This window comes from Caretta caretta, chromosome 3 (genome assembly GCF_965140235.1).
Source record: "Caretta caretta isolate rCarCar2 chromosome 3, rCarCar1.hap1, whole genome shotgun sequence".
Classification (NCBI taxonomy): Eukaryota; Metazoa; Chordata; order Testudines; family Cheloniidae; genus Caretta; species Caretta caretta.
The window spans coordinates 65,243,872-65,271,764 of record NC_134208.1 but is presented as its reverse complement, the minus strand read 5'-3'; the positions used below and the strand labels follow the sequence as shown (position 1 = coordinate 65,271,764).

The following is a 27,893-nucleotide window of genomic DNA, read 5'->3' as shown; positions in this document are numbered from 1 at the left end:
CTGCGCCTTACCTCTCCATCTGAAAAATGGGGACAATAACACTTCCTCTGCCTTAGAGGCACTGTGAGGATAAATGAATTAGTGGTTATAAAGCACTCAGACACTATCCATGATGGGATCATAAATTAATTAGATGAAGGGACAGAAAGGAAAGGTGAGATGAAGATTTGTGAGAGTTCACAATTTTATAAACATGTTATAATTCTTTACAAATCAGTGTGTATATACGTGCACATAAACATGAAAGAGCTCAAACTGTCTTATGAGCTACCAAGTCCCTTACTCACACATGTCACTCTATTACTACATTTCCTGATGGTTCCTTTAATTCACCTTTTAATAATCACACAAACAGGAGGGAAGATTTACCTTGTCTCTGTGAGTCAGCTGCTGACTTATAACATCCTCACAAATGCTAGAAGATGGAACCAGGTTATGTAACTGGTAAAAGAGCTCCACACTCTTCTGATGATGTTGAGGAGTTCCATCACCCAACTGGTCCCACAGAGTTGAAGCTACATGCTTTGTAAATGAAAATATATTTTAAGTCAATGAATATCTTGTATTTTTCTGAAAAATTACTAGCTTTACACAATGAAAGGGACATATGCAGTATCAGTGAAAAATATGAACAATTGGGGGAAATTATGTGATTATGCATTGCTTTTATCTCTACAAAAAAGCCAAAAAACACTGCAATACCCTACTGTATAAAGTTCCATAAAATTTCACTCTGAGGATGCAGTACTTGATAGTTTACATTTGTAAAAGTAGAATATTTCAATACTACAATAATTAACTACCTACTACAGAATATTCTTCTGCTGAGCATTTCTGATGACCTCCTAAATCACAAGAGTGGAGCTAGTGTAATTTGTCTCCAGAATTCTATATCTAATATTGCAATTATAATGTAAAATTAAAATGTTTCTTTTGTAAATAATTTTAAAAACAGTTCACATTTCATAAGTCATAAGTAAGTCTGTCAAGCAATTAAAAATTAATCATGATTAATTGCCCGATTAAAAACATTAATCGCGATTAACTGCACTGTTAAACAATAATAGAATAAAATTTATTTAAATATTTTTGGGTGTTTTCTACATTTTCAAATACAACACAGAATACAAAGTGTACAGTGCTCACTTTATATTTATTTTTTATTACAAACATTTACACTGTAAAAAAGAAACTTCAATTCACCTCACTGAAGTACTGTACTGCAATCTCTTTATCATGAAAGTTGAACTTACAAAAGTATATTTATGTAAAAAAGAATAACTGCACTTAACAATAAAACTATGTAAAACTTTACAGCCTACAAGTCCACTCAGTCCTACTTCTTGTTCAGCCAAACACTCAGACAAACAAGCATTCAGTGTTGCGGGAGGACACGGGAGAGGGGAAGTAAGCAATGACTTGTGCAGGACAAGGGCCTGGGAGCACAGGGGGTGTCAATGGGGAGCAGCAAGCAATAACTTGTGCAGTAGGAGGGTGAGGAAGGTGTCTTGCTGCTGCATCTGGAAAAGTTTCTGGTACTGGGCTCGCCTCCTTTTACTGAGCTAGGTGGGCTCCCTTTGGCTGAGTGAGGCCTTGTTTGCAAGGGAGGGTGGATTTTACCTCAGGGACTCATCACACTGCAGGGGAGGAGAGGCTGGTGCAGGGAGGCTGAGCACACCAGGCCCATATTCTCTGTGGGGTACCCCCAGAGTGGGCAGCCAGCTAGCAGCAATAGGGTACAACGCAGGGGAGCTGGTCCCGGGAGGGAAGGGTCGGCCGTGAACAATAGGGCCAGGGCTGGCTAGGGTGACGATACATCCCATTTTGGCCAAAACGGTCCCCTTTTTCAGCTCTGTCCCACCCATCCCTACTTTTTCACCAAAACAGGGTACTTATCCCAGCTGCAAGGCAGAGCAGACAGTGGCAGCTGCTGCCTGGGGATCAGCTGAAGGCAGCACTGCCCGCCAGCAGGAAAGTGGAGAAATTTGCTGCTCACAGGCAGTGCTGGCTTCAGAGTTGACCACTGGGTGGCACAGAGCTGGGGGGAGGGGCATCAGCCTCAGCCGGGGGAGGCACAGAGCGCGGGGTTGGGGGGAAGATCAGCCTCAGCTGGGGGAGGCGCGGAGCTCGGGGGCCCAGCCCCAGCTGTGAGCAGCACAGGACTCAGCCCCAGATGCAGGCAGCACGGAGTTGGGGGTGCGGGGGGAGTCAGCGCCAGCCCCAGCCCTGGGAGGCATGGGGAGGGTGGCTTGGGGGCGAGCCCTGCAGGGGGCAGGCAACTCCAGTGAGGCCCTGGCCCTCCTGTTTTTACTTTAAAAAAATATGGTAACCCGAGGGGGGTGGGGAATATCAAGATCTCTACTCCTCCATGATGAGAACTATGACAGGTTTCAGAGGAACAGCCGTGTTAGTCTGTATTCGCAAAAAGAAAAGGAGTACTTGTGGCACCTTAGAGACTAACCAATTTATTTGAGCATGAGCTTTCGTGAGCTACAGCTCACTTCATCAGATGTATACCGTGGAAACTGCAGCAGACTTTATATACACACAGAGAATATGAAACAATACCTCCTCCCACCCCACTGTCCTGCTGGTAATAGCTTATCTAAAGTGATCAACAGGTGGGCCATTTCCAGCACAAAGCCAGGTTTTCTCACCCTCCACCCCCCCCACACAAATTCACTCTCCTGCTGGTGCTAGCCCATCCAAAGTGACAACTCTTTACATAATCAAGTCGGGCTATTTCCTGCATAGATCCAGGTTTTCTCACATCCCCCCCACCCCCATACACACACAAACTCACTCTCCTGCTGGTAATAGCTCATCTAAACTGACCACTCTCCAAGTTTAAATCCAAGTTAAACCAGAACATCTGGGGGGGGGGGGGTAGGAAAAAACAAGAGGAAACAGGCTACCTTGCATAATGACTTAGCCACTCCCAGTCTCTATTTAAGCCTAAATTAATAGTATCCAATTTGCAAATGAATTCCAATTCAGCAGTTTCTCGCTGGAGTCTGGATTTGAAGTTTTTTTGTTTTAAGAGAGCGACCTTCATGTCTGTGATTGCGTGACCAGAGAGATTGAAGTGTTCTCCGACTGGTTTATGAATGTTATAATTCTTGACATCTGATTTGTGTCCATTTATTCTTTTACGTAGAGACTGTCCAGTTTGACCAATGTACATGGCAGAGGGGCATTGCTGGCACATGATGGCATATATCACATTGGTGGATGTGCAGGTGAACGAGCCTCTGATAGTGTGGCTGATGTTATTAGGCCCTGTGATGGTGTCCCCTGAATAGATATGTGGGCACAATTGGCAACGGGCTTTGTTGCAAGGATAAGTTCCTGGGTTAGTGGTTCTGTTGTGTGGTATGTGGTTGTTGGTGAGTATTTGCTTCAGGTTGCGGGGCTGTCTGTAGGCAAGGACTGGCCTGTCTCCCAAGACTTGTGAGAGTGTTGGGTCATCCTTTAGGATAGGTTGTAGATCCTTAATAATGCGTTGGAGGGGTTTTAGTTGGGGGCTGAAGGTGACCGCTAGTGGCGTTCTGTTATTTTCTTTGTTAGGCCTGTCCTGTAGTAGGTAACTTCTGGGAACTCTTCTGGCTCTATCAATCTGTTTCTTTACTTCTGCAGGTGGGTATTGTAGTTGTAAGAAAGCTTGACAGAGATCTTGTAGGTGTTTGTCTCTGTCTGAGGGGTTGGAGCAAATGCGGTTGTATCGCAGAGCTTGGCTGTAGACGATGGATCGTGTGGTGTGGTCAGGGTGAAAGCTGGAGGCATGCAGGTAGGAATAGCGGTCAGTAGGTTTCCGGTATAGGGTGGTGTTTATGTGGCCATTGTTTATTAGCACTGTAGTGTCCAGGAAGTGGATCTCTTGTGTGGACTGGACCAGGCTGAGGTTGGTGGTGGGATGGAAATTGTTGAAATCATGGTGGAATTCCTCAAGGGCTTCTTTTCCATGGGTCCAGATGATGAAGATGTCATCAATATAGCGCAAGTAGAGTAGGGGCTTTAGGGGACGAGAGCTGAGGAAGCATTGTTCTAAATCAGCCATAAAAATGTTGGCATACTGTGGGGCCATGCGGGTACCCATAGCAGTGCAGCGAGAAACTGCTGAATTGGAATTCATTTGCAAATTGGATACTATTAATTTAGGCTTAAATAGAGACTGGGAGTGGCTAAGTCATTATGCAAGGTAGCCTGTTTCCTCTTGTTTTTTCCTACCCCCCCCCAGATGTCCTGGTTTAACTTGGATTTAAACTTGGGAGTGGTCAGTTTAGATGAGCTATTACCAGCAGGAGAGTGAGTTTGTGTGTGTATGGGGGTGGGGGGGATGTGAGAAAACCTGGATCTATGCAGGAAATAGCCCGACTTGATTATGTAAAGAGTTGTCACTTTGGATGGGCTAGCACCAGCAGGAGAGTGAATTTGTGTGGGGGGGTGGAGGGTGAGAAAACCTGGCTTTGTGCTGGAAATGGCCCACCTGTTGATCACTTTAGATAAGCTATTACCATCAGGACAGTGGGGTGGGAGGAGGTATTGTTTCATATTCTCTGTGTGTATATAAAGTCTGCTGCAGTTTCCACGGTATACATCTGATGAAGTGAGCTGTAGCTCACGAAAGCTCATGCTCAAATAAATTGGTTAGTCTCTAAGGTGCCACAAGTACTCCTTTTCTTGATGAGAACTATGTCTTTTCTCTAGCCTCTTCTCTTCCCGCCCTCTGCTGGCGGCCTGCATTACTGCACCTGACCAGACAGGTTCTCCAGAGCAGTTCATGCTGCCCTCCCACCCAGAGGATCTGAGATTAAAGCGAGTTAAAAAAAATTAACGCATTAATTGTGCTGTGCCTTAATCGGACACATTAACACCAGTTAAGTGACAGCCCTAGTCATTAGTATTCTTGTTTTTGTTAAACCCCTATCTACCCAGAACATTTTCTCTCAGTTTCATGTCTTGGCTACCTCTCACAACATCTTCTCACGTCTAGTAACTCACTTCTTTCATTTATATTTGCAAAAGACCAATTCAAATCAGCTGTTTATACCTACACTGTGTGGAACTACCTTTAGTAGTAGTAGCTAAATATTTTAATTTGAACAGTAAAACAGAAAATAGTAATTGTCATATAACCCAGTAAGGAAGTTTTATTCCATAACCTAAGAAAGTATAAGAAGGGCAAGGCTGTTGATACAGAGTTGGAAAGAAAGTGTGTCGTCTTGTTGCTGGAAATACAGTCTAAAGAAACTAACGCACAAGAAATAAATGCATGGGCAGTAAGATGATTACTGTACCTTGAAAAAATCTGTCTTTTCAACCATATATCTCAGGTTGCCTTGAGTAAGAGGAGGCCTGATAACTACAGCAACTCTTCCTTGGTTTGGACTAAGGGGCTGTGCAGTTTCCACACTGTTTAGGTTTTCTCCAGTGACAACAGCAACAGATTGAGTCAATCCAACCAAGTCCATTACCAGAGAAATAGCAACACCTTGAATGCTAAAATCACTTGCTTGTCTACAAGCATTCATAAGAGTCTGAAGCCACAATGGAGGCTGTACTTGTTCACAGTCTGAAATGAAAATAAAAGGAAATATTTTCCATTACAAGTGAAATTGTTGTACTGCAATTAATTTTTCTTCCATTCTGCATACCTACTATGCCTCACAACCTATAGTAAATCAACTCTGCAGTATTCTTTTAACGTCTATATTTGTAACCCTCTCTCGTAATATTTATCTGAGAAAACGATTTGTAGTGTCAATAATTCTCTTTATTTTTAATAAAGTTGGTAGCTAAAAAGAACTGAAGCACCATAATGTCATACCTCCCTTTTAAATTATGTAAAATTTAACAAATGAAAAGGCATTCTAACAAATTATAAATGTGATATTACTATACTAATTTATATAGCACCAGAAGATGTGCATGGCATTTTACATTTAGCCAATGTGCCAAACAAACATAATCCCAAAAACAGACAACAGAAGATATAACTCACAGAACAGCAAAGGTCATTTTCTTATGATAAGAATAAACAAACACAATAAGCTCTTATGTACTATATTTCTTCCTCTAGTCTAGGTGAGGTGAACACAAATTGTCCTGCTTTCAACACAACACTGCATTATATCACTATATTTTACAAATGTGTAAAAGTTCACAAGTCAATCCTAGCACCGCTAAATCAGTTTCAGTATCTCTGTTCTTAAGAGAAAAGTGTATTCTGACCTTTGACATAAAAACTGAATACGATGGGAAGAAGAGCAAACATATTCTTTGCAATTTTAGCTCAAAAATAGTTGGGTTGTATGTATTTCACACCTTTTAGAGAGTATATTTCTATACTATACTAGAGTGCACATTGCTTTTATTTGTTCTCCTGACATAATTACTACCGTCAGGAAATTATCATGAAAGAAATAATGAAATATAAAATCTTGCAACCTAATAATTTTGTTCCAGAAATAACTCCATGGTTTCTTTTGTCAATTTCCACTAAATTTACACAAAAAACTTACTGCAATTCAATGCAAAGTTCATAATGTGAATTGGACTCAAGTAAAAACCTCTTCAGAAACTGAGCATTAAGCCAGATTTTACACAAATATATATATTTACCTACTCACATTCTTCCCTCATTATCATGAAGTGATCATGAGCTAATTCAGTTTAAACTAAAAGGAAGGATAAACAAAAACAGGTCTGCAAATAAGTTTGTAATTAGGATCCTTGATTTCAAAAGGGCAAACTTTAAAAAATTAAGAGAATTAGTTAGGGAAGTGGACTGACCTGAAGACCTCAAGAATCTGAATGTGGAGAAGGATTGGAACTACTTTAAGTTAAAGTTGCAGAAGCTATTTGAAGCCTGTGACCCAAGGAAGGAGACAAATTTGTTGGGAAGGATTGCGACCAAACCAAGCATCTCAAGAACAAATGGATATAAGCTGGCTATCAACAAGGTTAGGCAGAGTGAAGTTCTGGAACAGCCTTCAAAAGGGAGTGATGGGGAGCAAAACACTTAACTGGCTTCAAGGCTGAGCCTGATAAATTTATAGAGGGGATGGGATGATGAGATGGCCTACAATGACCTGTGGGCCATCTGTGACCTCTAGTAGCAAGTACCTCCAATGGCCAGAGACGAAACATTAATGAGGAGGGCTCTGAGTTATTACAATGAATTCTTTCACAGGTGTCTGGCTGGTGGGTCTTGCCGGCATGCTCAGGGTCCAACTGATTGCTATATTTGGTGTCGGGAAGGAATTTTTCCCCAGGTCAGATTGACAGAGACCCTTGGAGTTTTTTGCCTTCCTCCACAGCATGGGTCCCGGGTCACTTAAAGGTTTAAACTAGAGTAAATGGTGGATTCTCTGTAATTTGAAGTTTTTAAATTATGATTTGAGGATTTCAGTAACTCAGTAGGTTACAGGAGTGGGTGGGTGAGGTTCTGTGGCATGCAATGTGCAGGAGCTCAGACTAGATGATGACGATGGTCCTTTCTGGCCTTAAAGTCTATGAGTCTAAAACAGAAATGTAGGGCTGGAAGAGAACTTGAGAACTCATCAAGTCCAGCCCCCTGTGATAAGGCAGGACTCAGTAAACCTAGACTACCTCGGACAGGTGTTTGTATGACCTGCTCTTAAAAACCTCCAGTGATGGGGATGCCACAACCTCCGTTAAAAGCCTGTTCTAGAGCTTAACTACCCTTAGAAAGTTTTTCCTAATATCTAATTACAGGGCACTGTTTCTTTCCCATAAAATGCCCTCTCAACACCATGCAATGCTCTCTACCACAAGTCAAAAACAAAAAGCTACATTTAAACAATCTTAAGTTTCAAAGATGAATAAACAAAATCCCAGATGTCAGAGAGAGGGCATTTAATTATAATGCAAATTTACTCCTAATTTTTCAGTTCAGTAACTGTACCTGTGAAATTTGTGAATGTTGTCAGCTGGCACTTATAACCTTAATCTTAAACACTACATTTCAACAGCAAAATAAATTTAGAAATAAATTTAGAAATAAACTCTTGGGTAGTGCAAATTTTACTGAACTGAAATTTATAACTTACAGTTATACATTTGTTTCAAAGGGCATAAATATGGATAACAATCTAAACTATTAAAAAAGAGTTAAAGGCATGTTTGATGTAATCTTGTCACTATTCCATATATCTATTCAATGTGCAAATACATTCCAAGGCACAAGAAGAACACTAGTAACAAAGAACCTTGATGGATCCATGTATTATGTATTTCACACGTCGACAGCAGAATCTAGAAACTGGGTTCCACTCTAAGGTTCTTCCGTGTAATACATATTCATTACTCAAAACATACATGTATTAAAAATCACATCAAAACATCAATTTTCTTGTAACTGTATTAAAAATATTTTAGTTTCTAAAATGTAATCCAAGTCATAAAAGAAAAAAAAAATCTATGTCCCTACAAGGAACAACAAGCAACAATGTAAATATAGAAAGACTCCAACTACTTTTCAGATTTTCTAAAGAACAGTTTAAACTAAGAACTGAATATGCGAGGAAAAAAAGGAGAAAGTAAGAAAATGTTACTTACCAAAATCAGATTTCTCAGGATGTAATTCTGATGTGTGGCTCCCCTCTGCAATGTAAACCGGAAAACTTGAACATTCAAGATATAACTGACATGCAGCAATAAAGGCAGAAAGGTATTCTTTTGGCATTTTATTTCTTTTTTTCCCCTTAGCATCTCCTTGTGATTCTCTGTCCCATTTTGTAGATTGTCCTTGCTCTCTAGTGAGGTCCATTTGAAGCTCTGTTGCCAAGGGCTGAGACAAGGAATTACTCTGAATTATATACAGGTTGATAAATCTAGTTAAAAATTGTTGGACATACTCCAAGCAGCACTGCATTGCAGTCTTTTGGATCATCTTCCCACTTCGAGTTGCTGACCCCTGTGCAATTATGGAAGGAGGCTGTACAATGGTTTCCTCAGATCCCACAGTTGATGCTGTCTCAGTCTCTGAGGATGTGCTACCTATAATAGCGATACCAGGTGCTTCGTGGCCTTCACTCAATGCTCTGTCAATGTCAACAGCTGTATCTGCCTGGTACTGTACAAACTCAGTAAATCCACTTTCTGATGATCGACTGCTTGGAGGATTTTCACCATCTTCGAATACATCATAAGGATTTTCAAGTGAAACTGATGGCACCTAGTTGAGATAAAAGTATAGATAACTATAGATTAAACAGTAAAAATGAATGTCACTAATTAGTGATAAGAAATCATTAACTTATTTCCTAGTTTGAAAAGAATGGCAGTTTTGAGTTCTCCTTAGGGTTGCCAATTTTCACTGGACACATTCCTGGAGGTTTCCTCACATGACATAATCTTTAATTAAAGATTAATCTTTAATTCCTGGGAACTCCAGGACAATCCTGGAGGGTTGGCAGCCCTAGTTCTGTTCTATTACAAAGTTTTAAATTATGTGTTTATATACTCTTATTGCTGATCCCTTCCATACATTTTCCTGTCAAAACCAAGTTTTTAAAACTCCCAAAGAAGTATATTTATATGGCATGTCAACTATAACAGGAGATATCACTGTCTATCAACTGAAATATATGCATTTTAAGAAGATTTTAAACAAACAATTTATATTTTAATATGGATTGAGGGAGAAGGGATCAACATAGTAAAATTATAAGTCATTTGAAAAAAATCCTCAAAATGTTAAAGAGAGCGGAAGAAAAGGCACTAAAATTTACAGTCATTTTAGCTAGACAAGATGGTTGAGATAATATCTTTTATTGGACCAACTTTGGTGAAAAAGACAAGCTTTTGAGCTAGACACAGCTATCCTTCAGGTCTGGGAAAGGTACTAAGAGCGTCACAACTAAATACAAAATCAAGCAGATAGTTTAGCATAAGTAGTTAGCACATATTGTAAGGGACCATTCAAGGGTTGAAAGATATTACCTCACCCACGTTGTCTCTCTAGTATCCTGGGACCGACACGGCTATAATAACACTGCATAGTCATTTTAGCCGACAGACTTCCTGGAATGTTTAGGTTTTAGGATTTTCTTACATAAAGGAGCTGGCAGCTTGCAATCTGTTAACTGGAAAACTGTTCCAGTCATAGGAAGCAATATGAAAGGGTGGTGGAATGATGGAAGTGGGTGAAGGAGATGAAGGGAGTTGTCAAGAGAGAGGCTTGAGAGGACTGGAAAGAGTGGGAAGAGGTAAAATTTCTCTACAATCAAGAGATAGTTTTATAGGATGCCAATGCTCAAATAATTACATTAAAGATAGTAATGAATTTTGACCTACAATTGTAGGTGTGTAGTTGGTACAAAGCTTCACGATTATTGTTATTGTTGTTGTTAATTTGTACTATTTAACCAGGATGAACTTGTTTCACATAATGTAAAATACTACAGATTGTCAAGGCATCTTTCAAAAAAGAGAAAACAGCTGAATTTTGGAGCCAAAAATGAGGAATTAAAAGAATTATTAAAAAAAACAGAAATTTTCCCAACTGCATACTTTTACAAAACACCATTAATTATTAATGAGTCGTTCGAAGTTCTTTACGAAATTAAGAGTTTTAATTCCAATATAATAAATAGCAATCAAAATCTAATGTGTTAAAAAGTTGGGATGGTCTCTCAACACAGAGCATAAATTCTTAGATTCTCAGCATAAAACTTGGTACCTAGCATCTTTCCCTCCTGTACCCAAAATATGTAATATATATAAAATCAAAGTGTGGGATTTCCTTCATATAAGTTTGTAGTTGTGTAAGACTTAGTATATTTTGGTTCAAAAGAATTGATCACTTACAAGATTTTTTAGAAATGTAAACTGTTAGCAGGTGAAAGTAAGCCAGTACGGCGTACCAGCAAGAGCCAGTACACAGCCAGCCGTACTGGCAGGGGGCAGCTTCCTCAGGCCAGCAATTTAAAAGGGCCCAGGGCTCTCGGCAGCGGCCAGAGCCCCGGCCCTTTATATCGCCACCAGAGCCCCAGGGCTCCCGGCCACTACCGCCGCTCCAGCTACCATGGGGCTCTGGTGGTGATTTAAAGGCCACAGGGCTCCCAGCCACTGCTACTGCAGCCGGAGCCCCAGGGTAGTGGTGGCAGCCAGAAGCCCCAGGGCTCCAGTGCCAATTTAAAGGGCCCAGGGATTTAAAGGCCCCTTCCGCCCCTCCCCACCCCTTCCGGTTGAGAGCCCCCCCCACACACATACCTTTCTCAGGACCCCGGCCCTGCGTACCGGTAAGTCCCTTCAGTTACTTTCACCCCCGACTGTTAGAAACTGAAATTTGTTTGAAATAGAAACAGTTGCTGGTTTTTTTGTTCCTTCTCTTTGTTTATTAAATGATTTTGAGATATACATATTTGATAAAACATTAAATTAATTCAAAAGAACTAATTTATCTGATCTATGCAAATTTATAAAAAGGCATTGGTTAAGAGCTTTAGAACTATCTCCAAATGGTAAAAGGAAATGATGACTGTGATGCCTGATCCAATGCCTATTGATATCAATGGAAGTTTTGCCACTGAATTCAATGGACACTGGATCCAGCCTTTAGAGTTTTTTATATATTGGCTTAGAGATTTATCCAAATATTTCTCAAGAGGTCTCTAATTCTTACTTAGGTCCTGAATTTGAAGTGACTTATGCATATACTTAACATTAAAAAGTATGTATAAGTCCTTGAATGATTGGGGCCTTCATCTGCAATTAATTGAGCAGTTCCAATGTTTTTTATTAATCAAGGCTCAATTATGTTTACATTTATTGTTATACATTTTTTTTGTAAAAGACAGTTTATATTTTTCCCATCTATAGTTTGCTGCTTTTGCATGTTTTAAGAAACTTAAAAATGACTGTAAAACTAAAAATAGCACAAGCTGAACTTAAAAAAAGGTGGAAACAGGACTGAGAAAAATGGTGAGGAACTTGAGGAGACATACAATATTATACTAACAAATTCATCAGAAGAAGATGGGTCAGGTTTTTGAAAGTACTCAGCATTGACCTAACTTGAAATCACTAGCGAAATTTCCCACTGTCTTCAATACTAGCAGAGTTGGGCTAACACTGAGAATTTTGAAAAACCCACATTTTACACAAAATTAACACAAAAGGATGCAAAGGCTATTAATAAATTACCTTTTTATCTTCCCATTCTTTGATGGAGCTGTTGTGTCCACTTGGAAGCTGCAGAGTACCATCTGTACCTGCAGACAATAGCGGAGGTTGAACCTTACTAAGGATCTTTGAGCAGAGCCTGAGGGAATCAGTTAGTTCAGACAAGTGCAAAGTGTGAAGATGGCTTGTCAATGCAGAAATCATTCTGAGCAACAACTGAGGCAGATGTTCTGTTTGTATTTCAATGTAGGTCTCCTAACAAAAAGATGATAAAATTGAAAAAGTGTCTTATAACCCCCACCCTAAAATGTATTTGCTATAGCTATACAATAGAACCTTAGAGTTACAAACACCTTGGGAATTGAGGCTGTTCATAACTCTGAACAAAACGTGGTTCTTTCAAAAGTTTACAACTGATCATTGACTTAAGACAAGTCTGAAACTCTACTCTGCAAAAGAAAAATGCTGCTTTTAACCATCTTACTTTAAAAGAAACAAGCACAGAAAGTTTCCTTACCTTATCAAATCTTTTTTTTTTAAATTTCCCTTTATTTTTTAGTAGTTTACATTTAACACAATACTGTACTGTATTTGCTTTGTTGTTGTTGTTGTCTCTGCTGCTGCCTGATTGCATACTTCTGGTTCCAAAAGAGGTATGTAGTTGACCCGTCAGTGTGTAACTCTGATGTTCATAACTCTGAGGTTCTACTGTACAACTATCACATACAGTTAATTTTATTCTAAGCTTCTTAACAATGCAAGTGGCAAATAAAATCTAGAAGTCCTCCAAGTCTGATATTCTATGCATTAACTTTATGAGGGATAAAAGGGAATTGTTTTTCAGTGCATGTTTAATCATTGGATATGCTCAGAGTTTTCAGAATTTTAAATCTCCTTCATTTATACTACAAATAGATTACAAAGAATTTTGTAACACTGATGGGATTAAAAAATTACCCCCAATCCCCTTTGTATTTTAATTTTCTCAAAATACAGATTTAAGAGTGAAAAGTAGCAAATCATTAATAACTAAAGGAAAAACAGGCTGAATGCCATACCTGACACAGCACTCTCATACTTCTAGTAGGCTTTGAAATGAGAAAGCAAAAGAATTGAGGAGGGAAGACAGATACAGGAAAAACAGTTCTAGCAGTCTTCATCAAATAAAGCAATGTCAATAGATAAAAGAAGATAAATATCTTACTGTGACATTCAGAACAATTAGCACCCAATGAATTGCATCATCTAACTATTTATCATATAAAACCCCAACGCAACAGGTTACATTTGTAACTAATACAGTATAAATTTTAGAAAAGGAAAAGATGGGATAAAATTCAAAATAGAATCAGATGACAAACAAGCTAACAGAATTTGCAGGCTCATGCATCAGAAGAACATAAAGGCTGATTTGTTTATGTGACAAAATCCAAAATTCAAATTTCAAAAGTGCTTTATAAATCAGAGTACAGAAGTAGTGTCCTCATATACCTACAACCAATGAAGAAAGGAATTCTTACCAAAGAAACTATATCCAACAAAAAATCCACTAGTAGGCAGAAATTGGTCAGGGGCAGCTCAGCTGACTCATTACCACCTACAGGCCCAGTCTGAAGTCTAGCATGCAATGTCCTCCTATGAAATTAAAATATGTTATTGTTGTTTTTGTTTACATATGACATGATTAAGTAACAACTTAATTCACAGGTGCATACGTCAAGGATGCTGCATAAGAACAAACTAGCAGCCCAGTTGTTCCTTCTTCAACAAACAGTTGAATCAGTTTATAGATGACCATACAATCCTTATTTATCTGAAATACAAAGGAAGTTCAATATTTTATGAAGGGCAGCCACACCATTGTGTGCCATGACACACATAAGCAAGGCTGGGCTACAGGAAATTGTTTTGGTAAATCCATACATTTTCCCCTCACTTGGTGGTTGCCTGTTTTCTTTCATTCAGAAATTCAGAATCTGCTTAAAACACAACAAAATGGAAGAAATCCCCCTCCCTGCCAAAGGTAAATATTACCAAATAGTAACCAATTTCATCTCAGTTTTCAGGAAAGTCATACTTTCAAGGAAGTTGCTATTATTCTGTGCCTCATACTGGCACCTTTATCTATAGCGCTCTCAAAGTCCTCATCTGAAATCCATAGTTTTCTTCTAATTAAAATTCCCACTGTGGGAAAAACAGCTTTCTGTGCAGAGTATCATCATACAGATGAAATTTAATACCCACGTATAAATAGTAACTTACATTCATATATTTATCCTTGAGAGTCTCTCAAGGCTCCTTTTGCCGTAATTCTGAGGAGGTAGCATTGCCTTGAAAGGCTATGAAGGACCAGTGAAAATACCTTCTAATTTTCTAAATGTTTTTTAAATTTGAACAAGGACCACAACTCAGAGCCTAAAAAGAGGAACACCTGTGAGGAACGATCTCTCCAGATATGACGACAGTATTTTCTCAAGCCCAGATCTGTACAGTATTTAATAAAAGGGTAAAGAGTCAAAGCCTTGTAAGCACCGATGCACATCTTTTGCTCGCCACGCAGATTGTTGATCAGAGGGAAACATTTTCAAAACCCTTTTGGGACACAGGCTAAGAGACCCAACAACATGCACCAAAAACAACAAAAAAAGAACATTTCTACCTAATCCAGTCAAATATATCATATGCTACAGATAATGAATTTATAGGAGGATAACTTTATTACATGGACAGTAAGTGTGAAACAATCTACCCAAAACCTTTTCTTGTCACTTTTTCCAAAGGAATTTACCTATCCATGCTGAAGAGGCAGTGGCAGGAAGACAAGAGAGCTCTGCAAAGATTTCTCTTACTAAAATCAAGATATCAATACCTTGATTATTCCCAGATCAAGAAAGGGAACTAAAAATAATCTGAATCTCAGAAATTAGGCCTGGTCTATACTTTGAAGTTTTACTGGTTTATCTACTTTGGTTACAGGGTGGGAATTTTTTTTACTGAAATAGCTATACCAGTGAAAGTCCTAGTGTAGACACAGTTATATCAGTATAAAGTGACTTATATTGGTATACTTATTCCCCTCCCCATGCAGGAGTAGCTATACCAGAACAAACTACCTTTATACTGATATAACTGCATCCACACTAGGGGGATTGCATTCCTTTAATTATACGGATATAGTTAAAACAATACAAGTTTCTAGTATAGACAAGCCTTTGCAGGTGGAGTACAATTATTAGTACATCTTGTCCACCTCCCTGTCAATACACAAACCAAAAAATGTAAAGCCAATTCCAATTTTACATTTACAGCTATTAAATACAACTTACCTACAACATTCTTCAAACCAACGAGCAATGTAATCCCACATATAATAAGGCTCAAAGGAATTAAAGAGAAGATTGGCAGTTTTAATCAGCTCTGCGGTTTTCTTATTTTCCCTCAATTTGCTAAAAGAAAATAAAAAATAGTAGTACAATTTAATATATATTACTATGCTGTGATTTAAGTGTTATGCAAAGGCGTATAATTCTGAATTTACTCACTACAATGCTGATATTAACACACTGGTTCCCTCCCTCTCCTTTAATGGCAGCTCTTCAGCTGGGCATGCACTATTGCTTTTTACATCAAGTCCTTGCATGGTTGCCATACTTCTTGCTCATCCCACTCTGTCTCAGATCTGTTTTCCCTTTTCTATATATTTTTACTGGATCTGGTTTCCAATTTTCATTCTTATTTTTCTTTATTTTATTTTTCTCCCCCTTCCCTGTCCTCCTCCAACATTCTGTTTCCCTCTTTGTCTCAGCTGCCTCTCTCTCTGACTCCACTCTCCTGGTCTCTCTACTCCCTTCATTTTGCTCTCCCTTTTTCTCCTCCCAAATGGCTTCTCTTTCTTTGCCACCCCCAAAATCCAGAGAGATCTGTACTAGACCTCTTTTGTTGCCTCTCTTTGTGTGCAAGAGCAGATCAGAGGCTCTCTGCCTGTGCAGCCTCCCAATTTCTGTTGCTTCATTGATGCAGCTTCTCTTCATGTTTCTGAAGACAAGTGACTTAAGGGAAGCCCACCTGCTGCTCCCTAGTTTCAGCCATATCTGTAGTGGTGGCAGGAGTGGGTCACTTTCCCCACTCATACCATCTTCTTCTCTCTGCTGACACCTCACATAACTTCACCCGCCAGCCTCTCACCCCTCACTGCTTTTTCTCATGAGTGCCAAACATGGGAAAGGGAGAGCTCTTAGAACTCTCTTCCTGCCCGTCCATGACACACAGCATTCACATGGAGTTTTGCCTTCACACCAGTAAATGTACATTTACAGTAAACAATTGCAAAATAAAGTGACTGATATTGGTACCTTTTTAGCACAGTAAATGTCATTAAATAAAATAAAACTATAGATGTCCATTCCATCATGTCCCAAGGAAAAGCTTCAATTGAGATCAATGAGAGCTTTGCCTTTCCCTTTCAGAGGAGCAGGCTTCAAGATATTGCTGCGTATTTAGCATGCATTCAGCAATAAACAAGTTCTACTATTTATTAATGTTTATATTTAAAATGTATACTATTTTCTGTTAAAGAGGAAGCATATGTTATATTCTTTTCCTTGTACTCTACCTGCTTAGTTGTGTGTGATCTTTGCTGAAGGAAAGTTCCATCTGAAGATCCAGCTCAGCTTTGCATTGCGTATATAATGTTCTAAATACTTCAATCAATACATCCTCTAAGATTACAGGTCCTAAAATGACCATGAGAAATAGCTGCAATGACAACCTTGTAAAATTAAGGACATTCCAATGATCAGTATCTGAACCCTAACCAAATCATTGGAATCTACAGTTTCATTTACTAAAGCCACAAAATCACTTTTACTCAGATAACTTACAAAGCTGAACAGAATCCCACTTATATTTTGTGCATTCTTATGCATAGTAGAATTTAAAACTATACATATTTTATACAGTAATATGCTATTCAATAGGATGTGCAGGAAATTATCTGTGTGAATCCTAGTGAGTTAAATTTATCTCATAAAGCTAAACCTTGACATCTCATGATGAAAATCTACCTGACAGTGTAAGGTAAAAAATTAGAAGTAAAATATTTTGAGCATCTTTACTCTGATTCAGTTGAAGTGGGTTCTTCTCCATTTTTGGCTACAAATGTGCAAGACAGTCTTTGCATCAGACTCACATTAGATTCCAACAAACTCCTGAGGTTTAAGAAAAGCATCTGACTTTGAAATGAGTTGCAATAGTTCACAAAGTGGTCTGTCTTCAGAGGAGAAGAAGAGCTTTCTGTGCTTTCTCTTGGCCTCACCTTGCTCCCATTAGTGGGAACACCACCACTGACTTCTGCAGGAGCAAAGTCTTTGTTTAATCTGCCAAACCAATTTGCCAACATGATCCTCACAGCTGTGCTTACTTCATTAAATCTTAATGTGCACAGTGTCAGTAAGATTTAAACTGTCTGGCTCAGAAATTATGGGTGACTGAAAAGCCAAACTATATGATAAAAAAATACAGTTAGACTTTGACAACTTCTCAGTCATTCATAATTTCTGAGCCAGGCATTTTAAATGTTACTGACACTGCATATGTTAAGACTGAGTGAAGTGAGAACAGATATGTGGATCATGTTGGCAAAATTCCATACATATGTATCATCTCTCCACATCCCCACACTTTTAATTTCCACTTACTGTGGATAATGTTTGTAAATATTAAGGAATTTAATTACTTGTTTGTTTATTAAAAATAACTACATCCTTTATAAGCCAATCAATTCTTACTGATAAGCTCTTTATGTACTAGACAAAATGTGGTATTATATTTTTAATATTTCAAAACATGTGTGTGTTGGGATAATGAGCAAGGGGCCTTGGGATCACATAAGCAGTAGTTATTGGGATATTTTTCCCATTTCTCTGTAACAGTGTGGTGGCTGTGGTTTGTTTTTCTTAGAGAATTAAAAATCTAAATAGCATTCCCCTCAAGATTCAAATAACTTTGGGAAGATCAATTTTGGGGCCTAAACTACTTCTCAGTATTACTTTAACTTCAGATTTACTGCATGGAGTAGAACAATTAGGTTTTTGGGGGGAGGTGAGAAAGTAGTATGTGATTACATTGGAAGACACTATATAGTCCAACTCTACCATCTATTTACTGCACATTTCTTGAACATACCTACTACTTTGTTAATATCCTCCACTTAAGAAGTTATCCAGAACATTGCTTTATATGCTAGTCAACCAAAAGAATTAATAATTTTTAGCAAAATGTAACAAAAAATATATTTAAGGTTAGAAATATATGAGAGTACCTAGTTCAGGTTTGTCCAGTAAACTGATAAAAATCCGAAAAGGCTTTAGGTCCTGCATCAGTGTGCTCTCTTCTACATGTCCATTAACTTGTAAGATTCCCACCATTGCCTATAAAAAGCATACACAGATCAGAAAATCAAGAAGAAAAGAACAGCTTCAGAAAGCAGGCAATTATGAAAACATGCAAAAAGGGGAATTACTCACAGTGGAGGAGACCCTGTTTTCTTACCTCCCTGCAGCTCATTCTCCATACCTAGGCATTCCCCTTATTGTCGATCACATTCTATTCCACAGAAGTGGAACATATTCTAATATTTGTAGAAAGGTAGGGAACACACAGTATAGCAGCATAAATAGATGCTTACTCAAAATTTCTTAAGAGTAATGAACAAGGGGTATAAAGTGATGATGTAGCTACTTGAGAAGGTAAAAAAAAATTAAATAAAGGGCTAAATAAAACAATAATCTACCTATTCAGGATGCAGCTTGGCTGTCAGACTATTTTCTTTAGCTCAACTGTATGGAACAAGTAGTGACGAAAGCTTCAAAAGGAAGGGAAAACAATGAACTCCTATACTGAAGTACTTTATTCCATGCCACCAGATGCAGAATAAAACTAACTAGACTCTCAGAAGCTATTTAGTTTCTCTCTGCTGCTGGCACAGCAATCTATGAGTAGGCGCTAGTGCATTTCTTCTAGAGCTTCTAAAAAAGAGAAGAGAGAAGAGAAGACAGAAGGAATGAGACAGAAAAAAGGTTTGATCTTCCATTTACTAAGAGGTGAGTATCATCACACAGTATCTTGGAAAATCTTCTACACCTGAACATGCTTTTAGAGAGGCAGACTTTTCAAGACATGGCATCAAAGGACAAGCAAGTCCAAAAATCAGAAGAAAATACAAAAGAAGAGAAAAAAGACTGGCAAAGAAAGAAGAGGAGAGGGGCAATCAACATTTTGAAAGGCTTTTCAATGGTAGTAAGTTGCTGTTGATGACAATTTTAACATGATATGCTAGTGTTTGTCATGCCCTTTAAGAAAGATCTTGAAAGAATATACAAGTGGGCTCTGCCCTTTATTGGAAAAAACAGGTATCCTCTACCTTGAGCATGACTGCTAAGAAAAAATGGAAATGGATTGTATAAATATTGGCACCCTTTCTAGCATCATGAGAGAGGGAAAAGATTAAATGGATAAAGGCATCAGTCAAACATCCAGGTGAATGAAAGACACAGGAATGGATTTAATCTGCAGGCCATAACTTTATTACCTTAACAATGGGCAAGGGGTGGTATGCACCCACTCCCTCTCACAAACAGGTATTTCACTGGGCCCCATGCAGGGCTACAGGGCTTCCTCCATATAACCATAATTCAAGGTCAACTCTCTTTAGCCTCCCACTAGGATTCAGCTCACTTACGAATCATCTTGCCCTCTCCTCCACAAGGAGGGCAGAGGGTTCCTAAGGGGACCTCAGCCTGTGAAGACTTACAGTCTCCCCTTTTCACAGGCAAACAGACCAGCCAAATCCAAAGTCTCATTACATCTGGGAGTTGGCCCTTTTAGCCTTTATTCAAAATGGACACCAGCCAAGACGAGATGACCTAACCCTTTCTATATTAACTCCTAATGTTAGAGTTCCCATTCTTTCTTACTCCTTTTAACCTAACTGTGCCTCCAAAATGCTGTGAGGAAGGCAAAAAAACCCACTGGACTCTTGCCAATGTAGCTCAATTGAAAAATTCCTTCCTGATCCCCCAAACTGGTGGTCGGTCTGATCCACAGCAGCCCTGAAACACATCTCCATATACCTTAACTACCAGAAGAGAGGGTGAGGCATTTATCGAGGCAAGACTGCCTCCAGATGCCCAGGAAGGCTTTAAATGGAGGGGGGAAGGTTCTGAGGCCAACTGTCTCCATCATTACCCTCAAGTCAGCAAGCCAATAGGTAGCAGAAAAGCCTCCCCCTCCCTGGCATATTCCTGCGTGTACCAGACACCAGAGGAAGCGCTCTCCCTTCTCCCATTGTGGGGACTGGTCATCCCCCTGCTAGTCTAACCAAACTCCCTCTCCCCCACAGCTGAGACAGGGAGGGACATTTTTGTCATCTATACAAGTGAGAAGGGAGCCTCTCCAAATCTGTTCTGTGGATAAGTAGATTTCAGTCTGCTTCGCTGTCAATCAATACCTTCCATAAGTGCTACTCTGTCTAACAGAGAGGAAGCAATAGAGGAGAGATGGGATTAAAATACTTCCATATAATATTATTGTTTTAAAGAGGAGAGTGCTAGCCAATCAATGTTTCACACTAAGCTTTTCATTCAAATCTAAGAGTTCTAGAAGAGTTATTTCTTTTACAGACAAGGACATACTATAAAAAGGCAGCGCTTCTAAAATTTCCTCATAAAAAGATACAAATTACATGAATATATTGACATGGCCAATTAGTGGATGAGGAAACACCAATTTTTATCAAGACAATTCTTAACTGAAAGAATATTTTTATAATAGGTTTGTTTATAAGGATTTATATTGATGAAAAGAATAGTTTCATAATGAGTAAATGCCATGTAAAAAAAAAAACATATTATTGATACCTGGACCAACATTTCCTTAGAAAAGGTATTGAAATAGTAAGTGGCATGTTCCTCAGGATTGCTATGTCTTGTGCTTCTAGGTCCTACGATAGCACCATTATTATCAAAACCTTCAAGCAAACAAAAGACATGACAAATTAATATTTACCTTTTTATGTTTTCTTCTTCAATTTTTTAAACACTGGATCAACACACTGGCACTGATAACTTACCAATTTGTAGTCCAAGTAATGTTGGCAAGAGAAAGACCATTTTAAATAGTTTAATAAAAGAATCTAATTAAATGGAACAAAGTATTAAGCTGACTGCAGAGTGAACTACACTCTGGAGTTTTAGTTTTCATTGAACACACTGCTAGATAGTTACATTACTTTTGACAAGAAAAATTTAGACATCAAAAAATACAGTATGTTCTACAGTATGCGTCTTCAAAGTCAATGTACTGTAGCAACAGAAACAACAATTACAAAGAACCGTAGTTAACGCTATTGAACGCTGTAGCAGATTTTAAACATTAGAGGACCACAGAGACCAAAGCCAATGAAGCTATTGTCCTAACGTTGTTATTCTAAATTATTTATACATGTAAAAGGAATATCAAAGTTAACTATTAAATCATTTATAAAAAGATTCATATGCTAAGGAAACCATCTTGATCATTGAAAAATTATGTGAAAGAAATATCTAGAAATATCTAATTAAAAAAAATTTAATCTTTTCTTACAGAAATTCAACATTTTCCTGATAAGCTTTTTTTAAAAAAAAAAGCAAGCTGCTGAAAACATCAACATTTCTTCAAAAGTGGTTTTCACATTTTCTGCTCAAGAATGATGAAAACAGAAGAAAAAGTAGAGAGGATGCATGTCATTTAGTTTCAACTGAAAATAAACTTTAGTATTAAGGACATCTGTGGAGAGCTGACTTGGATTTAAAAAGGTTTAGTAAGATTTTTGTTTCTATTTAATTTTCATAAAACTGTGCATTAAGATATAAGAATAATGAGGAATAGCTAAAAATAGATACGCAAGTACTATATTATGAAAACGTAGATCTAAAAGATCCTCACCACTTAGTTAAAAGAAGTGGTTTTATATTTACAGTAGAATCTTCATTAATAAAATACAGCAACACAACACTGATTAACTCAAAGAAAAAATTATTATATTAATAAAAACTATACAGATCAATTAAATGGAAAACAGAGATTATATAATTGTACAGAATATAGGACATGCCTATTTGTGTGCTAATGCTGCAACACTTGTACATGCTGATCTATGCAGCCACTCCATTTACTGAAATCACACTGACATCAGTGGAAATTGCACAGATGGAATAGCTGTGGAATCTGCTGTCCATAATTTTAAGAAAACAGTGTGAAGTTACACCATGAGTTACAGAAAGATGCATCAAATGTTGTTCTCAACATTCTTTGTAGAAGTTTCAAGTTCTGTTTTATAGAAAAAAAGTTAGTTACTTAGATTCAACCTTAATTTGTTTTTGTTTTTTAATTTATTAAATGCAATTTCCTTTTATTTGGAAAAATTAGAGAAATGATCTACCTATATAAATGTGTCTCCCTGTCTTCCTGAAAAAGACAAGTAGCAGCTCATAAAAAGAGGCTTTGAACTGTGAAATAGGTAGGAAATAAAGTGTTTAATTGAAGTTGGAATTTTTGATCCTCCTTCTGAATGAACCCATTTGGCAGAACATGACATGAGTTTCATCAGCAGTATTTAAAAAAAAAGAAGATAAACCAATTTCTATCATGAGTAGATATTTGTTTGATATTCAAAGATTTTTTAAACTGATTAGAACAGACATTTTCCATAGCTCTTCATTAATTCTTTTTCTGACCAACTGGCATTATATCAAGATGAAAACTATTATATAATGTGATGCTAAGCATCCACTATTTTCACCAATGGAGACATTTTTAGTGACATGGCAGACGCCCAAAATAGGTTAAGAAATGCTAATTTAGGTCACAATACTGTATACATTTACATACCTAAAGTTAAGCACATATATCAGTGTTCGTGAAATCAGGGAGTTAATATAAAATTTTACTTTCAAATATATTTCAATGTATCATTGTTCCCTTCATTCTCCTTACCCCTTCCTACTTCAAATGTAAGTTACACTGACTCATGTCTTGTCTTAATTTAGACTGTTAGCTCTCTGGGGCAGGGACTGTGTTTTAACATGTACAGCTCCCGGCACAATGGGCCCCATTGCTGATTAGGGTCTATGGGTCCTACACTGTAAGAAAATATATAAATAATTTATATATAGCAAGGAATATTGTTATCATGGGCTTTTTCACATGGCTGTGCTGACGAAAAGGTAACAGTTTTCTTATAAGTCACTTTTGATAAAATCAAAATCTGGTACACACAACTTTCTTTGCATTGTCTAATACATTGGTGGCAACTGTGTTGTACTCATAACTATAGCATGAACATAATAAACACTGATTTCTATTTATCAAGTCACATACATAAGATTTCACCATTACCAGTATTATTTTTACCAGGTACATTCCTTTCTCTGCCATTAAACAGATAATTATCAAATTCAGTACAAACTTACCTAGAAGCCATGCATAAAGCCTTCGGTTGAGTGACATATCTCTGCGTAGTACTACATGAAGGGCTGCTGACAAAATTCTGATCATGTCTGGGCGCGTTGCCTGAAGAAATTAGGAACATTACTGTAGTTTAACCACAGAAAGGGACATCTGTAGCTGGCTAATGGATAAGTATTCACTGAATAAAAATTATTTAATTTCCTGAAACCTCTGAATTCATAGCAATGAAGTAGCACAAAGTTCTGAGTTTTAGGACATCAAAAAGTGAGATTACTATTTGGAACAGCCACCTGTTAGAATGCTGTATGACACTGCAACCATAGTAGCACATTGCTGCCTCTATTAACAGTCCATCACCGTGCTACAATGCATTTCACTTTGATTATCAAGCGGAAGTCCTGGAAGCAAACTGATTAAAATGCAACAAAAAAATCCCCAGCAGACACAGTCTTAAATAATTTTCTCCTCATTGATTAGTATTTAAAAAGCCCTAACTTAAAAATTGGCCATATTAGAATTTCAAACACCATTTTGAAAAGAAAATTCAAAACACATAGTTCTCACATTTTTACATTTTTCCCAAATTTAGACCCAAAATTGCACATAATTTTAGAGCACGAAAAAAATGCTTATTTCCAAAAACAAATCTATGAATCAAAAAACTTTTACCCAGCTGCAGTGCTATCTAAACCCTGAAGTGGAAGGACCACCACTAGGAGTGAGGGAGTAGTTCTGTCTCCATGCATGCTCAATCACTTATTTCCCTTAAAGTGGTCATCAGGAGCCAATAGGAAGGTATTTTTATTTAAAAACAAAACAAAGCAACTATCCTCTAGGAATGGAATTGCTCCCACAAAATCATTTTACAACTGCCAGCAAGCACTAAATTTCAGTCACTACTGAACTGGGCTGCAGTTTCCAAGTGATCTAGAAGGTGAAAAGTTCCTTCCCATTAAACTCCTTAGGATGCCTAAGCCATGGTCTACACTAGGACTTCAGGTCGAATTTAGCAGCGTTACATGGATGTAAACCTGCACCCATCCACATGATGAAGCCCTTTATTTCGACTTAAAGGGCTCTTAAAATTGATTTCCGTACTCCACCCCTGACAAGTGGATTAGCGCTTAAATCGGCCTTGCCGGGTCGAATTTGGGGTACTGTGGACGCAATTTCACGGTATTGGCCTCCGGGAGCTATCCCAGAGTGCTCCATTGTGACCGCACTGGACAGCACTCTCAACTCAGATGCACTGGCCAGGTAGACAGGAAAAGAACTGCGACCTTTTGAATCTCATTTCCTGTTTGGCCAGCGTGGCAAGCTGCTGGTGACCATGCAGAGCTCATCAGCAGAGGTGACCATGATGGAGTCCCAGAATCGCAAAAGAGCTCCAGCATGGACTGAACGGGAGGTATGGGATCTGATCGCTGTATAGGGAGAGGAATCCGCGCTATCAGAACTCCGTTCCAGTTTTCGAAATGCCAAAACCTTTGTCAAAATCTCCCAGGGCATGAAGGACAGAGGCCATAACAGGGATCCGAAGCAGTGCCGCGTGAAACTTAAGAAGCTGAGGCAAGCCTACCAGAAAACCAGAGGGGCGAACGGCCGCTCCGGGTCAGAGCCCCGAACATGCAGCTTCTATGATGAGCTGCACCCCAGCCATGTTCTTTGACTCCTTCAATGGAGATGGAGGCAACATGGAAGCAGGTTTTGGGGATGAAGAAGATGATGATGATGAGGTTGTAGATAGCTCACAGCAAGCAAGTGGAGAAACCAGTTTTCCCGACAGCCAGGAACAGTTTCTCACCCTGGACCTGGAGCCAGTACCCACCGAACCCACCCAAGGCTGCCTCCTGGACCCGGCAGGCGGAGAAGGGACCTCCAGTGAGTGTACCTTTTAAAATACTATACATGGTTTAAAACCAAGCATGTGAAAGGATTAATTTGCCCTGGCATTCGCGGCTCTCCTGGATGTACTCCCAAAGCCTTTGCAAAAGGTTTCTGGGGAGGGCAGCCTTATTGTGTCCTTCATGGTAGGACACTTTACCACTCCAGGCCAGTAACACATACTCGGGAATCATTGTACAACAAAGCATTGCAGTGTATGTTTGCTGGCGTTCAAACAACATCCGTTCTTTATCTCTCTGTGTTATCCTCAGGAGAGTGAGATATCATTCATGGTCACCTGGTTGAAATAGGGTGCTTTTCTTCAGGGGACACTCAGAGGAGCCCGTTCCTGCTGGGCTGTTTGCCTGCGGCTGAACAGAAATGTTCCCCGCTGTTAGCCACGGGGAGGGGGGAGGGTTGAGGGGGTAGCCACGCGGTGGGGGGAGGCAAAATGCGACCTTGTAACGAAAGCACATGTGCTATGTATGTAATGTTAACAGCAAGGTTTACCCTGAAAGACTGTAGCCATTGTTTTATAAAATGTGTCTTTTTAAATACCGCTGTCCCTTTTTTTTTCTCCACCAGCTGCATGCGTTTCAATGATCACAGGAGCTTCTCCTTCCCAGAAGCTAGTGAAGATTAGAAAGAACAAAAAAAACACTCGTGATGAAATGTTCTCTGAGCTCATGCTGTCCTCCCACACTGACAGAGCACAGACGAATGCGTGGAGCCAAATAATGTCAGAGTGCAGGAAAGCACAAAATGATCGGGAGGAGAGGTGGTGGGCTGAAGACAGGGCTGAAGCTCAAATGTGGCGGCAGTGTGATGAGAGGAGGCAGGATTCAATGCTGAGGCTACTGGAGGATCAAACCAGTATGCTCCAGTGTATGGTTGAGCTGCAGCAAAGGCAGCTGGAGCACAGACTGCCACTACAGCCCCTGTGTAACCAACTGCCCTCCTCCCCAAGTTCCATAGCCTCCACACCCAGACGCCCAAGAACGCGGTGGGGGGGGGCCACCGGCCAACCAGCCACTCCACCACAGAGGATTGCCCCAAAAAAAGAAGGTTGGCATTCTATAAATTTTAAAGTTGTAAACTTTTAAAGTGCTGTGTGGCATTTTCCTTTCCTCCTCCACCACCCCTCCTGGGCTACCTTGGTAGTCATCCCCCTATTTGTGTGATGAATGAATAAAGAATGCATAAATGTGAAGCAACAATGACTTTATTGCCTCTGCAAGCGGTGATTGAAGGGAGGAGGGGCGGGTGGTTAGCTTACAGGGAAGTAGAGTGAACCAAGGGGCGGGGGGTTTCATCAAGGAGAAACAAAGAGAATTTTCACACCGTAGCCTGGCCAGTCATGAAACTGGTTTTCAAAGCTTCTCTGATGCATACCGCGCCCTCCTGTGCTCTTCTAACCGCCCGGGTGTCTGGCTGCGCATAACCAGCAGCCAGGCGATTTGCCTCAACCTCCCACCCTGCCATAAACGTCTCCCCCTTATTCTCACAGATATTGTGGAGCGCACAGCAAGCAGTAATAACAGTGGGAATATTGGTTTCTCTGAGGTCTAAGCGAGTCAGTAAACTGCGCCAGCGACCCTTTAAGCATCCAAATGCACATTCTACCACCATTCTGCACTTGCTCAGCCTGTAGTTGAACAGCTCCTGACTACTGTCCAGGCTGCCTGTGTACGGCTTCATGAGCCATGGCATTAAGGGGTAGGCTGGGTCCCCAAGGATAACTATAGGCATTTCAACATCCCCAACGGTTATTTTCTGGTCTGGGAATAAAGTCCCTTCCTGCAGCTTTTGAAATAGACCAGAGTTCCTGAAGATGCGAGCGTCATGTACCTTTCCCGGCCACCCCACGCTGATGCTGGTGAAACGTCCCTTGTGATCCACCAGAGCTTGCAGCACTATTGAAAAGTACCCCTTGTGGTTTATGTACTCACCGGCTTGGTGCTCCGGTGCCAAGATAGGGATATGGGTTCCGTCTATGGCCCCACCACAGTTAGGGAATCCCATTGCAGCAAAGCCATCCACTGTGACCTGCACATTTCCCAGGGTCACTACCCTTGATATCAGCAGATCTTTGATTGCGTGGGCTACTTGCATCACAGCAGCCCCCACAGTTGATTTGCCCACTCCAAATTGATTCCCAGCTGACCGGTAGCTGTCTGACGTTGCAAGCTTCCACAGGGCTATTGCCACTCGCTTCTCAACTGTGAGGGCTGCTCTCATCTTGGTATTCATGCGCTTCAGGGCAGGGGAAAGCAAGTCACAAAGTTCCAAGAAAGTGCCCTTACGCATGCAAAAGTTTCGCAGCCACTGGGAATCGTCCCAAACCCGCAACACTA

The 27,893-nt window shown here is 39.5% G+C and overlaps 1 protein-coding gene across 9 annotated transcripts in view; it reads right to left on the bottom strand.

Moving 5' to 3' along the window:
- DOP1A (DOP1 leucine zipper like protein A) overlaps positions 1-27,893 on the bottom strand; it is a 93,082-nt gene that overhangs the window by 40,390 nt on the left and 24,799 nt on the right. For 5 of the 9 annotated variants that reach the window (XM_048845129.2, XM_075126550.1, XM_075126551.1 and 2 more), the window contains 11 exons: positions 23,658-23,757; positions 21,066-21,175; positions 18,470-18,578; positions 16,763-16,883; positions 15,477-15,596; positions 13,671-13,785; positions 13,209-13,238; positions 12,172-12,405; positions 8,581-9,199; positions 5,298-5,572; positions 370-522 (listed from right to left, as the gene is read on the bottom strand). In XM_048845129.2, the coding sequence (XP_048701086.2) occupies positions 370-522; positions 5,298-5,572; positions 8,581-9,199; positions 12,172-12,405; positions 13,209-13,238; positions 13,671-13,785; positions 15,477-15,596; positions 16,763-16,883; positions 18,470-18,578; positions 21,066-21,175; positions 23,658-23,757 (1,986 nt within the window). The remainder of the gene's footprint in view (positions 1-369; positions 523-5,297; positions 5,573-8,580; positions 9,200-12,171; positions 12,406-13,208; positions 13,239-13,670; positions 13,786-15,476; positions 15,597-16,762; positions 16,884-18,469; positions 18,579-21,065; positions 21,176-23,657; positions 23,758-27,893) is intronic. The other 4 variants (XM_075126548.1, XM_048845135.2, XM_075126549.1 and 1 more) reach the window with 2 other exon arrangements.